At 34.3% G+C, this 15,859-nt stretch overlaps 2 protein-coding genes across 3 annotated transcripts in view; one reads left to right on the top strand and one right to left on the bottom strand.

Moving 5' to 3' along the window:
- The first annotated feature begins 5,192 nt into the window (after positions 1 to 5,192).
- The window catches only part of LOC111510666 (protein Loquacious), a 70,170-nt gene continuing 59,503 nt past the window's right edge, over positions 5,193 to 15,859 (top strand). For both annotated transcript variants that reach the window (XM_074170409.1, XM_074170407.1), the window contains exon 1: positions 5,193 to 5,348. The gene's annotated coding sequence lies outside the window, so the exon portion shown is untranslated. The remainder of the gene's footprint in view (positions 5,349 to 15,859) is intronic.
- On the bottom strand, positions 7,074 to 7,815 carry LOC141480604 (uncharacterized). Its single transcript, XM_074170794.1, has 2 exons — positions 7,607 to 7,815; positions 7,074 to 7,563 (listed from the first exon to the last, which is right to left on the bottom strand). The coding sequence occupies exons 1-2, from the start codon at positions 7,813 to 7,815 to the stop codon at positions 7,074 to 7,076; spliced, it is 699 nt and encodes a 232-aa protein (XP_074026895.1).

The following is a 15,859-nucleotide window of genomic DNA, read 5'->3' as shown; positions in this document are numbered from 1 at the left end:
TAATTTTGGGGTGATAAAAACGAAAATAACAATGAAAAATTTTTATTAGCTCTGGTTTTTGAGATACACAGTACTTAATCCTAAAGAGTAGTTATACTATACGTGAAAAGTGAAAGTACATAAAACAATATTGTTATGTTTCTTTTAGAATATTTTAAGTACAAAATTAATAAAAAAAACATTATTCTTAGTGTTTTGACAAATAAAAGAAGTTTGTAGCACCAAATTTCAATTAAGTCAATCCGATTCATTGTAAGATCGCTATCGTTTAGCTTGTCTTTTATAAAACACTTCTTGAGCGTCCCTACACACAGACCAGCAGTAGTCTGCAAGCATTGCTTCATTCCAACGGTCCTGATATCTCTGTTCCATTAAGGCAATGTCTTGATGGAATCTTTCTCCATGTTCGTCACTCACAGCTCCACAGTTTTGTGGGAAGAAATTAAGATGAGAGTGAAGAAAATGAATTTTTAAGGACATGTTGCATCCAAGTTGGTGGTAAGCTTGAAGAAGCTCTTTAACCAATGCTGTGAAGTTATCATCTCTTTTGTTACCTAAAAACCCATGTACAACCCCCTTAAAGGCTTCCCAGGCTCTTTTTTCATTTCCTGTTAAAATCATGTCAAAAGCAGGATCATTTACGATTTCACGGATTTGAGGCCCAATAAAGATGCCTTCCTTGACTTTAGCATCACTCAACCTGGGAAACTTTGCTCTCAAGTACTTAAAAGCTTGTCCTTCCTGGTCCATGGCCTTCACAAAGTTTTTCATTAGTCCCAACTTAATATGTAATGGGGGAAGGAGAACATCCTTAGGATCTACAAGAGGCTCGTAAACTACATTTTTCTCATTAGGGTTTAGGTCTCGTGTAGGCCAGTTCATTTTTTTATAGTGAGATTTTCTATCCCGACTGTCCCACAGACACAAAAACAACAGTACTTGGTGAACCCTAATTGCATTCTTAGGAGTATAGCAATGACTTTCAGATCACCACAGATGTGCCACTTGTGTTGTTCATATTTGATTGATTGGAGAAGTGTTTTCATATTTATATACGTTTCCTTCATGTGAACTGCATGACCTATAGGAATAGAGGGTAGCTGATTTTCATTATGCAGAAGTACAGCTTTTAAGCTTAGTTTTGAAGAGTCTATAAACAGTCTCCATTCAGATGGAGTGTGATCCAAATTCAAGCAGTCCATCAAACCATTAACATCAGAACAAACTACGAGGTTTTCTTTTTTCTCAAAAAAAGGAAGCAAATCTTTTTGACGCTGTCTGTACTGAGATATTTTCACATCATGTTTTAGAAGATTCCACTGTTGTAGTCTTGACCCTAACAGCTCAGCCTTTTCCTTAGACAAGCGAAGATCTCTTATAAGGTCACTCAACTCTGCTTGACTAATTCTGTGCGGATCACTAGACCTATCGCTTACCTCAAAATCAGGGTCATAGGATGTAGAAGGATGGGTTGCTCCTTCTAAACAGTCTTCATCACCTTCCTCTAAAATTTCATAGTTTTGGGGTGGAGAAGGGACTGGCAAATTGTCTGAGTGTGGTACAGGCCGAAGAGCAGATGGGAGATTAGGGTATTTAACCGTTCCTCTTTTCTTCATAGATAAACCTTGCTTAATGGGAGGAGTTAAGCAGAAATAACAGTCGTCTGTATGATTGGTAGGCTCACGCCAAACCATAGGTACTGCAAAAGCCATTGCCCGGTTGTTATTGTTCAGCCACTCTCGCAATATGACGGAACAAGAATTACAACATATATGAGGAGCCCATGATTTATCTTGGTCCCCAACTTTCACACCAAAATAATGTTCATAGGCTGTCTTAACGATAGGTGTCATTTTACGTTTCTGAGCCTTAAATGTTATTTCACCACATATATAGCAAAAGCTATCGACAGAATTCACACACTTTCGAGGCATTTCAGATCAGCACTTAAATTAATTTAAAAATCAACTTCACACGATAATTTCAATAGCAACCACGTGCGTACAATTGACAAACTCACATAGGTTATGTTTACTACTCAAGAACAGCTGATGAGAGGGGTGTTATGTAAACAAACATGTGTACCAACTGTTGGTGATGAAATATTTCATTTGTTGAAAACTCAATATACATATATAATGATACTATATCTTGAAAACAAGAGCTAATATATAATTTTTATGGTCACTTTCGGTTTTAACACGTGGAAATACATTAAAATCATCTAATTTCAACCCCGAAACAAAAACTTTGTTGTGTTAATTGTATAATGTTCCTCGGAGAACGGAAATCAAGTTACAAGGCCTTCCTAGCTAAAACCAACTAGCAGAATTTTGTATCGATACGGGCAGGGTGTCCGTATCGTTACAAAATTGTATCACTTGCATTGGTATTTCTAAAAAAGCACTAAGTATAATTCTTTATTCAGTTGAGAATAACTACCTGGGTACGTATACAACCAGCTGGCTTGGACAAGCAAATCAATTCTTTTCATTTTTTCAGAACTGTGTTCGATTGTATATTTTTTTTATATTTTTCTTCTATGCAAAAATATTGCTTTTTATCCAGTTCTGAGCTATATGTTTAAAGTTGTAAGTTCCTTTAGCTCCTCCATAACTTATTTTCAAATCGATTACAAAACTTGAACCAAACATACAAGGAGTGAGTAAAGAATTTCATAATATTCTACATTACTTCAAAACACCCATTTAATTTTCCATGAAATGTGTTATACTGTTGAGCAGTTTATATCAATTATTCACTTGTTAAGCAGTGTATAAAATGTCAAACGCTGACAAATCCACTCCGGACGGTTGATTATGGATGTGCAGTAGTCCAAAAAAAATGAAACTGTGAGACACAAACATCAGTATAACTCTTTCAATTTGAAACATCAAAGGTTCCGACGAGAGTAGGACTACTGGTTAGCTTTCGCTGTGACTGAGGTATACTTATTACATATCAATCACCACATTTGATTACTTACTCTTATTATATGCAATATTACAACTGACATTTGACACTTCAATATATGGATATGACTTGGAGCGTTTTCTGGCGCTCATGTATTCAAAACGTATTCATCTTTGATTCAAATACATTCATTCTGGCGTTAAAACGATGACGTCACACCAATTATGATCTGAAACATATTCAACATAATTGAAAACTAAGATGTTTTCTGGCGTTTATTCGTATTCGAGAGTGTATTCAAAAACGATTCGTAGTGACGTCATTGATAATAAGATTCGCCAGAATGGAATGATTCAATTTGTGTCAGATGTCCAAATCAATAATTAAAACATACTTTTCAATTTTCCCTAACCTCAGAATCGGATATGTACAAGTAATAATTTCTCAGCTTTATTTTGTACATCCTTACAAAGTATTTGAAAAAAGTTTTCAGCATTTTATAAACTATAACGACAACTGACTTAACGTAACATCAAATTTCGTTTCAACGTCAGAACGAATGTTTTTGAATCACAGACGACTACGTTTTGAATACACGAGCGCCAGAAAACGCCTCTAGCGTGAGGTTGGTTTTGAAACGGAATTTGATATTACGTTACGTTAGGTGTCAGTTTCTGCTTTATTTTGACCACATAGTTTATAAAGTGCTGAAAACTTTTCATCAAATATGTTGTAAGGATGTACGTGTTCCGAATGTCGAATGTCACCACTTTTTCATGGACAGTAGCGGTTAGTTTTAGAACACATAAACAGGATTTTAGTTAGTTTCGGACCATATAATAACTGAAAAACATGGGAATTAACTAAGTTCCAATTATCGCGAAACGCTCTATCTATATACTACAGGGGTAAGCTTTGTAGATAAGATTCAACTACCTACTTCTTAAAAAGTTGTTCCCTCTCTCTGCCCGATCAAATAAATAACATCGAGCAATAAGGTGGAATACATTTTGACGGGAATGACCCTATTGGAATAAGATTAGTGTTCACAGAATACACCTTCAAGTTCTCGATTGACGTTAGGTATTATTAGCGGTTGACGCAAAACAATTTGAAAGTGAAATGTGTTTCTGAATAATACGAAAGCGTAGAAGGACAATAAAAAATCTACAATATTATTTTCTACCATTTACACCTATAACTGGGAATTTACAATTATAATAGTGAAATTACAGTTTTGAGTACGAAGTCACAGTTATAAACTGTAAATTGGCAACTTCACTGTTTCCACTGTGAATTATGACCAGCGTTTGAAGACAGTAAATTCATCGCTTGTTCACTTTGAACTCGAAACAATCATTGCAAATCCATTCAGTATATATTGCTAATGAAACAAAAACTAACTTATAACCTAATCTAATCGAAATTAAATTCAACTAGTGCAACTGGAACTTGAAAACACATCTTGTATCAAAAATAGCTTTGGCTAGGTGAGATTGCAAGTAAGGTTTATTGTAGTGATTGCAAAGTGGTCCAGTTTATAGTTATAAGTATGAATTTGATAATTTACAGTGGTAACTGTGAATTATTACTTATAACGAAAATTCACCTTTTTATATCAATGAATTCACAGTATTGAGTATAAATTGTGGAAAAATAAAATCATAGATTTTGTGGCTTTTCCATAGAAGTTACAAAGTACATACAGTATACATCTATGAGCCCTTCTAAGCTTTCATACAATACATTTGTTAGCTCAATAACAAATATTGGAAAGAGCGTATTGCTATACCTTATTATTTGTACCAGAAATACATCCACTTCACAAATTGCGGTCAGTTGTCAATTTTATGTCAATCACCACTCAAACCAAACGCCTTCTGTTTTTGTTGTAGCTCCTAGTCTCGATGTTGCCGGATATACGTTAATGTACCGTGAGTACCGTTTGACATTTACTTCAAAACTCAAGTCTACAGTCTTTTAGCATTCTACTGTGACTCTACTTTTGAAAATCAGTTTTCAAAAAAAATTTAATTAGATGTTACTTTGACATTAAAAATGAACTTGAATTGGTTTCCTTTCAATACTGTATTTTCCGTGTTTCTTCGTTAAGTCAGTTTTTGAAATTGTTTCATTTTAGGTTACATCTATAAATAAAAGTATTTCAATTTGTTTCACTTTTTGTAGACGAAACCCATTTTTAACCATGTAGTAGTAACTAGTACTGGATATTGGATAAATAAATAGTAACATGGACATTGACACTTAACCTCGATCAAACAGTGAAGTATCGTCTGTGTCAGTCGTAGCCGAGAATTTCATTCCGTAGTCTGTCAACTGCTAACTCGATCTCATCTCTAAACACTTAACGGAGTCAACTCGGCCATTGTAGTTATTTTGGAAAACCGATTCGAAGTTTCAGAAGTGTTTCCCGGGTGAGTAAATTTGAATTAAAATGTCTAATTTTCAATTAGTTAACTCTAAACATCAACTAGGATTGTACATTTTTTTTAAATACAGACTTGTGTACTTCAATATCCGGCTGAACAGAAAGTTATTTTTTCTGTTTTTTTTAAATTATTTTTGCAATACCAATTTTCGATAGGGTACCTAAATTGTTGCCTATATAAAAACTACAATGAAAATTGATCGTTTGTATCTAATACAGCTGAAATAATAAAAAAATACCATTCAAGGAACAAATATTTGACAAGTTAACAGATCGAATATTTTGTAATAATCTCTAATTTTCACCTGTTTAAACTAAGTCACAAGGAAACGAAGTGATAGTTTGCCAGGTTTGTAGTACAACCCCTACAAATTTACATAAATATGAAAAATATGATTGTTTAACATTGTTGAAACAAATATTTTCCAATAGGAATTCTATGGACTCCAACCTAAAATATGCAACTTACAATTTAAGACTGTTGTCTTGAGTTAATCTGACTCTGTTATATCAACTTTAAAAAAGTCAAAAACGAAATAAAATCAATAGAATAGGTACTTTTAAGAGAATTGTTGATATAAATGTTCAGGGAAACATTTTCTTCTCACTGAAGAAATAATTTAACAAGGGAATTAGAACATTTTTGTCAGGATGTTAATCAAAGTATGCAGTTTTTTTGTTGTGAATAAACTGCTGAGTTTGAAATAACAGAAAAATGTTAAAAACATATATGCATACAGATCAGATCATGTAATAAACAAAGACTCATTTGATTGCATTTTCAAACATTTCAGTTGGTGTGTCACATAAGAGATGCACAATTATAACAAGGGACTACTCTCTATGAGCTCTGTGAACATCTGGTGAATGTTTTTGGCATCGGTTTGAATATTTGTTGCCTATTTATTAATTTCTCAGGAGCATTTGACTGAGAATTACTCTTGTTGAAAATGGAGAGACATAGTGTGAGGATTATCACCTAAAGACTTATGAAGTCTTATTTGCAAGGAAGAACCGAAAGAGTATTCATTTTTAGTATTCTACAAGTTTAGCACTCACCATAGAGTTAGGTGTTCCTCAAGGACTCATACTAGGACTCTCATTATTGCTGATATATGCCAATGACTTCATGAACTACCTCCATAGCCTTTCAATTTTCATATGCAAATGATACAAATTTTGTTAAGAATTGGAATTTATTAAGCCTCACCCAAAGTATGCAAAATCCCTATGAACAAATGGCATAGAAAAATCATCAGACTTTAATATGCGTAAAACAGCTATAATAATTTGAGGAAAAATTGTTATCTATTGAGATTCATAGTAACTTACTGTGACAGGGAAGTCCTGTTGAATCTATACTACATTGTCTCCGAAGATATGGAATTTTGGGTAACGGGAAATCATATGGAATTATCGCTCAGATAGTCTGGAGACAATCATTTAAAAACAAATTTAAAAAGTTCTCATCACCCTCAATGTTATTTCCTTAGAAACTTTATTTTTTGAGAAAATACCAAATTATACTTTTTGAACGTCTATTGACCTTTTTTGACAATCAACAACAACAACTTTTGTATAAACATATCTCATTCATAGCTACTCAACTGAATGTAACAAAAAATATACTGAATGATACATGAATTACAAAAATTTCAAAGCAACAAATAAACAAAATATATAATCTGTATTCTCCCCACCGTGAAAGTTTTTAAGAATTTTCACCAAATTCAACATCCACCCCACAGAATTTGGTTACAGGACGTTTGAAGACTCCTGTAGATGTTTTCACCTCGACTACTCTCGTAACATTGTTCTTTCCTGGAAAAACTGCAGTGATCCTACCCAGTGGCCAAGTATTTCTCGGAAGGTGACCATCTACAATGACGACTACATCGTCAACCGCAACAGGTTCATCGTCCTTGATCCATTTTGCACGCTTCGATAAAGTCGGTAAATATTCCTTGATCCACCTTGACCAAAATATCTCTGCCAGCCTTTGGGACTTCTTCCACGGCTTTCTTAGGTTTTGTTCTTCGAATTTTGTTGGAAATGGATTTTCTGAGGGTGAACCAATCAGAAGATGATTTGGCGTTAAACACTGAGGATCGGAAGGATCGGTTGAAACATGAGTTAATGGTCTACTATTAACTGCATACTCAGCTTCCGCGAACAATGTTAATAAAATTTCGTCTTTCTTCCTTTAAAGTAACCCCCAAAATTTTCTTGACCGAGCCTATTAACCTTTCCCAGCATCCACCCATAAGTGGACTACTAGGTGGAATGAAGTGCCATTCTATCTCCATCTCTCTCATTCTTCGAGTTAGCTCCTGGTGATCAAGTTCATGGTACAATTTCAAAAGTTCTTCATTCGCTCCCTTGAAATTTGTGCCATTGTCTGAATAAAGGCGTCTGATTGGACCCCGGCGTGATATCATCCTCCCTTTGGCCATTATTGTACCATCAGCAATGAGGGAGTATGTGATTTCCAAATGAATTGCACGAATTGTCATACAAGTGAAAAGAACTCCCCACCGTTTTTCTTTATGCCTTCCAACTGTGACATACAAGGGCCCGAAATAATCAATACCAGTACAAGTAAATGGTTTTAAGCCTGGTGTGAGGTGCATCTATGGCAAATCTCCCATCTTCGGTGTATTTCGTTTTGATTTTTTCAATTTACAGAAACGACACCTATAAAAAATATTTTTTACAGCTTGTCTTCCTTTAATTAGCAAATATTCCTGACGTATATTATTTAAAACCATTTCCTTTCCCTGATGATTATTCTTTTCATGGAAATGCTGTAATATCAGATCAACAGTAGCATTTTAGGGATCTAAAATCACCGGTTTCTTTACGGGTTCACCTAAACAGGGAGCCTGGCTGATTCTAGTTTGCATTTTGAGAAGTTCATCATCATCAATGAACGCTGAAAGATTAAAAAGCGAGCTTTTTCTGTCAAGTTGACCCTTTGCTTTAAGTAATTCAGTTTCCTTGCCAAAACTCTCCTCTTGGCTTCTTTTGAGACACAATCTCTTTGCATCATCTATTTCCTCGATAGTTAATTCTCCAGAAGAAATATCGGTTTTCCCACGATGTTTTCCTAGAAGAAGTCTGCAAAATCTTATTACCCATGCTGCACTTCTCACAAGTCTTCGCCATTTGGAAAACCGGTGTACTTCTGGCAGGTAGTCAAAAGATGGAACAATGAAACCAACAAATTGTTCAGCAGATTTTCTCTCATTTTCATCGTCGAGATGATAATTTGAAAAATCGAAGTGGTGAATCATTCAAGTTCCACAGAAAATCAGGACCTCGAAACTAACAAACAACTATCATAATTTGCGTCAATATTTGATGAATTTATTCTTGTTGTTTCATCAGCAACGTTTAATTTGCCAGGGACATATTTCCATTGAGCTGCAACTGTTAAATCCTGTATTTTACCGATTCTATGTGCGACGAATTGTTTATAATTCCGTCCATCACCTTTGATCCAACACAGAACTGTTTTAGAATCTGTCCACAAAAAAGAACTATATATTAACAGGAAAATCAATGTCTTTCAATATCGTGCATAACAATCGGGCTACCCATCACTGCAGCTTGTAACTCTATCCTTGGAATTGAAACAGACTTCAGGGGACTGACCCTGGCCTTTGCTGAAACGAAAGATACCTCAATGTGCGTTTCAAAAATTATTCTCAGGTAGGCTACCACCGCAAATGCTTCCTCGCTCGAATCACAGAATATGTGGATTTCTGTTGCCTTGGCTGTAGAATGATTTTTCTCTTGATAGACAAGAATGTGAGAAAGCCTAAGGGATCAAAAATCGACATAACCAACTGCAAAACTTGGCGTTTTGTAGGAATCACCGTACCGTCAGTTATTTCTTTGGGAACCTTATGATAATCGACTTTAAATGTAAACGAATCAGATTTCACATCCCACCATACTCCTAAAATGCGGTCCAACGATGACTTATTGAAATATTTTTCAACATGTTCGTTTCCGTATTTTGAGATAACCAAAGGTGAATTTGAAGACCAATTAACAATATCGAAACCACCATTTTTATGGAGTTCAATGATTCTTTCGATTTTTGAGAGTGCTTCTTGCTCTGTATCACAACAATCCAGATAGTCATCATCATAGAAATTTCTCTCGACATCTTTAATCAATTCAGGATATTTCGATTGCTTGGCATTTAAATTTTTAACATATTCTGCGGAACATAGAGAACAAGAAGCACCGAACATCATCACCTGTAACTCGTATTCATCTACCTGCCTATGTTGCTCGCCATTCCGCCAAAGAAACCGCTGTGCACATCTATCCTCCTTGCGAATTTTTACCCTATGGAACATCTCGGTTATATCCCCACAGAAACCCCATTTTGATCGACGAAAGCGCATCAGAACACCTTGTAATAAAGTCAGATAATTCGGACCTTGCAGAAGGTTTTCATTTAAGCTGGTACCATTACTCTTAGCGGCAGCGTCAAAACAAGTCTCAACTTATTGGGCTTATTAGGATTTACGACACCAAAATGTGGAAGATACCATGTGCGAGAATTTTGTTCAATCGCCTCAGAAGTTTCTAATTTACGAATGTTCCCCTTTTTAAAGTAGTCAGTGATTTTGTTGCTGTACTGATGAAAATATGATTTATCCCTCAACATTTTTTTCTCAGTACAAATCAACCTTCTCATAGCATTTGATTTACTTTCTGGTAAAGTTACATTGTCATGTTTTTCATTTTTCATTTTCTAAATAAACTCAAAATATCAAGGGCTCTTCTATGAGCAATGTCAATAATTCTATTATTAACGAAAACGCCAAATGATTCAGTTCATCATTGTTATCGCAGGAACAAATGTGGAAGCTATATACATTTTGATCAGATTCTGAAGTGTTACCATGGATAACCCATCCTAAATTAGTTTTAGTAGCAATTGGACTATATTCAGAACCTTGATAAACTTTTCTTGCTACTGTTAAATGGATATTGTCCTGACCTATGAGAACAGTAGGATTTGCATCTACTATATCTTGAAGATGTACATAATCTTTGAAATTATCCATCACAATGGTTTGAGAAGGTAAAGACAAATTTGTTACTGTTCTCAAACCAGTCATTTGGAAGATTCTTGCCCCTTCGTGAACTCTAGAAATTTTCATATTGATAGATAGATAGATACTTTATTGGTGTTAATATACTTACAGTATTCACACAAGTCAAACAAAGATACAACATAAAATAAGCTTATTACCATTATATTAAAATTACACACTAAAACAATCTTAAATAATTTCACGAAACTACATTTAAAGGTGAATACAATATAAAAATACAATCATGATTCGTCTTGTGTATTTATATACTAAGGTCATCCTGTAAAAGCTTTAGATACTGAAAACTCTTTTATTTTACGTTTGAATTCGCTAGTAGTTAATTGTTTTGTTTCCTCTTGAAGTTTATTATAAAATTTCACAGCCCAGTACTTCAGTCCATTTTGGCCTTTTTTAAGGCGACATGTATTAAAGATGATATCTTTTTTAATTCTAGTGTCGTATTCGTGTCTATTTTCAAATGATTCATATTGAGGTATATGCGATTTTATATAGAGTAAATTTTCTAATATGTATAATGATGGGAATGTTAAAATACTCAGTGTTATAAAAGATGTTCTATAATCATCTTTATAATAAACTCCATCTATAATTCTAATTGCCTTTCTTTGTAACCTGAAAATTCTATGCCTTTCCACAGCGTGCCCCCATGCAATAATGGCATAAGTTATGAGTGAATGACATAAAAAGCAAAATTTGCAGCTCGTAGTGTCACATTAGATACACATATTGATAAGTTTCTAAGTACATATAAATTTTTTTGTAATTTCTTTGCTGTATAGTTGATATGTTCATCCCATTTCAATTTTGGATCAAGATACACACCTAGGAATTCCGCACTTTTCAATGAGTTTTCGTAATCATTAGTGTTTTTTAACGTAAAGATCATATTTTGTGTTTTACTTTTGTTAATAAAAAGTTTATTTGCATCGAACCATTTTTCTGCTTTTGTCTATGCTTCACTCGATCTATTCACAACATAGTTTTGGAGGTAGTTAATAGGGTTGTGTCATCAGCATGTAGAGGATGAAAGAGGTAAATGTTTCTTCATAGGGTAAATTGTTGATAAAGATTAGAAAGAGCAGATTAGATACATTTTGAACCTTCATCATATGAAACAATATTCTTAGCACATTGCATGCATAAAGGTTTTGTTTCTCCTGATAATCCTAGTTGTTCTGCGATATGACTCTATCAAAGATATGGTTGATTCCTCATCGAACAGAGCATAAGTATTTATATACCCTTTTGGGCCATAGGAGCTATCCTGATAGGAGCTATCCTGAGAAGAACTTTAGAATTATTGTTGGTGAGACAAACTGTTTGAAAACTTTCATCAATTTTTTCAGTATAAGAAAGTACATCAGAAACTTCACTTTTATGCAGAAGGCTATGGTGGCGTAATTTGCATCCTTTGAAGCCGCAGCGTTGTTTTGATCTACAAAAACCTCTTTGAATGACCAGTTTTCAAACAACAGAAGCAAATTTTGGTTTTGTATAATTTTGACCAACGAATATATATGCTATCATTTTTCAATATGGAACAATTATTGTAAATTTCATGACCAGTTTTATTACAGTAAAGACGTTTAGGGTCATCATTTGCTTGATTTGTAGCAACCAAGATATTTTCCGATCTTGAATTATTAATTTTTTTCTGATGGTAAGTGGTAGTAGGAAATGTTCTTTGACTTACATAACATGCAGCTAAAGATAATTCATTGGCCCAGATTCCAAAATCTTTCAAATTCACCTTACCTCCTTTTAGCACCATCTTCTGTCCCCATTGTAATTTCAGACTATTGGGTAATTTTCCTACCAACTGCTCCAGTATAAACGGATTATTCAAATGATTACTTGCCTCAAATTGCTCCAATGTAGCCACCAGGTTATTGACGTGACATGAAAATTTAACAAAATTATTAAAATCGACATCTCTAACAAATTGCAAAGTCTGAGTTTTGTTTATCAAAGAACCAATGACGTATTCTGGACGACCAAAACGCATTTCTAATGTTTCAATAACATGAATAATATTTTTAGGGTGCAATAATAAACTCCTTACCTCTTCAAGCGCTTCTCTTTTCAGGCACCTCTGAAACATTAGCATCACTTCATCCTCTGAGTATTGATACATAACAGTTTTTCTATTAAATTGGCTGATGAATAACGGCCAGTCTTCTGGTTTGCCATCAAAAAAGGTAGTTCCTTAGCAATTGCATGGTTATTCGAACAATTTCCCCTTGTAACACTTCTAATGGCATCGGCAACAACATGACATAATTTTGAAATGTAATTTTCCTGTGACATATTTGTGTTTTGAATTTTCGTTATTTCTGGTGATAAAGTAACAGAATGCACTTCACACTTATCGACCGATTCTTGTACTCTTCTGAACATGCTTTCTTTATCTGTACTCTCTACAAGCGATCTTTTCGAACTGATATCTCTTGTAGAGCATAACTCTTCCTCTTCAATTCTAGTTTCAGCTAACTGTTTCTGAAGATCCAGAATCCTCATTTGATTTTCGAATTCCTGCTTTTTCATTTCCCTCATTAGCTCAGTCCTCGCGACCTCAGTTTCCAACGCCAAACGCTTCCTTTCAATTTCTACCCTCTTTGAAGGTACCTTGGATTTATTTGATTTTCTTGCCGATTTTCTAGTAGAATCTGATACTTTTGATGGATACATTATTGATCCTGGATCTGTTCCATCCCTACTGCCAGTTCTATTAGATTGTACATGAAATTCGGAACCTTTCGGCTCTTCTATGGGAGCTGTTTGGACAATTTCCAGCTCCTGAGTTGCGTCTTCTTGCTGATGCGAAGACATGAAGATATTTGATTCTGACTGAACAGTGTCATGAATACTTTGAATATTACTTTCTAATGCCAGCTGCCATCGAACATAATCATCAAAATTATTGGTTTTGCCAGCATTTTCCTCTGAGATCTCCTTCGATATTCAGACATGTTTCCTTTTAAGTACGTATTTGTGGACTGTATATACTATATTTTGATATCTAATCCGGTTAAAAGACCATGTAATTTCCTTAGAAACTTTATTTTTCAAGAAAATACCAAATTATACTTTTTGACGTCTATTGACCTTTTTTGACAATCAACAACAACTTTTTTATAAACATACTCATTCATAGCTACTTAACTGAATGGAACAAAAAATATTCTGAATGATACATGTTATATATAGCTACGATACAACATACATGAATTACATAAATTTCAAAGCAACAAATAAACAAAATATATAATCTGTAACACTCAAAGAGTTTCGATTTTAATTTTCGTGTTAATTTCAAGAATGTTTGTGTGAATATAATTTTCAACATGAGAAATGAAAGTATTATCACAGGGTTAATTTAAAGGTTAAATTCAATGATAATGAAGTGCATAACCTTTGTAATATAATATAATATAATATAATATAATCTCATTGATAGAAAATATGATAATATACCTAAACTGAAACAATTTTCACTGACATAGAAATTGATTTGTATCTTGAATTATTGTTAATATGTATTTGATCTTGAAAACAGGAGCATACCTGATTTTCAGTTTTATTTAAGATAAATAGGCCAATGACTGGCAACTATCTTACTTTATGAGAAATACAATAACTCAACATATTCTATTCGAAAGGCAAATTTTCTGACAGCAATATACACACCATGTTTCTAGATGGTAATGAGTCAGAAAATACATCCTGAGATGGCAACAAGGGAATCTTCATTGATCTCTGTCACAAAACCAATCAATAAACGTTTTTCATTCATTCATTTGTATGACTGTTGTCTTTTGTTCCACTCCCACATCTGATTGGAGGTATAACATTTTTTTTTGTTATTGAAGAAATATCTTCTAACTGAGGATAAACAAAAAAGGACTTAGTTGCTGTGGCGCAAAAATTCTACTTGTATTTTAATTATTTTTCCTACATAGACTATGCCTCTGAAGACTCGGAAAGAAATGGTGTGTTATAACTATGGGAAGATGGTCGATAGCCAAGCGGTTCGGCATGGGTGCTTTGTTCACTCACTCGAATTGACTGCCGTGTTGGTCGGTGGTTCAAGCCCTAGTCTGAACGATCGATCTTCACTTGCTATCGTCCAACCCGTGTTAGGAATCACACGTTAAAAGGTAAGACCTCGTTAATCCATAGCTCGCACAAGTTTCGACTTCTGAGGGTTGTCGTTCGTAGGGGTGCGACAGCTGGTTAACGGAAAAACAGATTTTAAACAGATTTTTTTAAACAGATGATAATATTTGCTACGTTTTGATATAGAGTACTTTATTTGATCATTTTACATACTATATGTAGTATATTTATGGCAATTCATGAATACAGAAATCCTTTTTCGGAGTTACAAAGATAAAATTAATGCCAATGGTTCCTTTAGCTGCATTCAGGGATGCCTTTGGCTTCTTTTGGTTTCAGTTGCAGTCTTATGTCTACTTTTTTTTTTGACTTCACCAATTTTCTTGGTGGGGCTTTTGGATATCCAAATAATTGTCCTGGACTTTTAATATTTATGATGCACTGTTTGGAACCTTTGGTGTAGTAATGAATATTACTGGAGTTTTTTCCCAACACCAAATCGTTATTTTTAACACCTCGACACGTGTTTCGATCACCGAGTGATCGGAACTAAGCTGTGATGTACACATGCATGAGGCAACAACATTTGAAATTCTCTCAACCTGATTATTAAACGCTCTACATGAATTCTTAATGCTGCTATTTTTTTGGACTGCTTCATCTCATGTTTTGTACTTGCTGTAAACTTGAACACTGAAGGAGGCCGAATAAGGGTACATTTTTTATTTTCTATCAAATGAGACAAGTCTTTGAAGCATCTGTCTGCCATAACAGCTGTGCTTGGAGGTAAACATTCTAGATAGCCACAATTTTCTACTATAATGATGTCAGAAGCCCTTCCACCATATCCTTCTGAAATAAAATTGACTAACCCATCTGGAGTACAAGAAATAAGGTATTTCAGAGTATTACATTTCTTATATTGTGACCATGACAGAGACTGGTAGATTGAATTGGACGGTTTTTCTATTTCTAAGCAATATATAATTGAAACAACTTGAGAATACCGTGCTCTAATATCGATAGGTAAGCGATGGTTTAGGCCACACAATTAACTCCCTCATTTTTTCTGCTAGAACAATTACTGTTTTCGAAAATATTCTACTTATAGTGCTGTGTGTATAGCCAAATTGTATAGCTAATATGTCAAATGATTCATTTAACTTTATTTTCTTCAAGGTTATTAAAATGTCGATAGTGGGAACTGGGATATTATCACTTAATAGTTTTATCAAATGGTAAC

This window comes from Leptinotarsa decemlineata, unplaced genomic scaffold (genome assembly GCF_025532065.1).
Source record: "Leptinotarsa decemlineata unplaced genomic scaffold, Ldec_3_MD MMD2_P_RNA_scaffold_9, whole genome shotgun sequence".
NCBI classification, from domain to species: Eukaryota; Metazoa; Arthropoda; class Insecta; order Coleoptera; family Chrysomelidae; genus Leptinotarsa; species Leptinotarsa decemlineata.
The sequence above is the reverse complement of the archived record's forward strand: the minus strand, read 5'-3'. Positions and strand labels throughout refer to the sequence as shown.

What these genes read in the sequence shown, in the direction of transcription:
- LOC141480604 (XM_074170794.1), bottom strand. Translation starts at nt 7,815, where the DNA reads ATGGCCAAAGGGAGGATGATATCACGCCGGGGTCCAATCAGACGCCTT. An exon ending in ATGGGTGGATGCTGGGAAAG is followed by an intron (nt 7,564 to 7,606) that starts GTTAATAGGCTC and finishes GTTACTTTAAAG; the next exon opens with GAAGAAAGACGAAATTTTAT.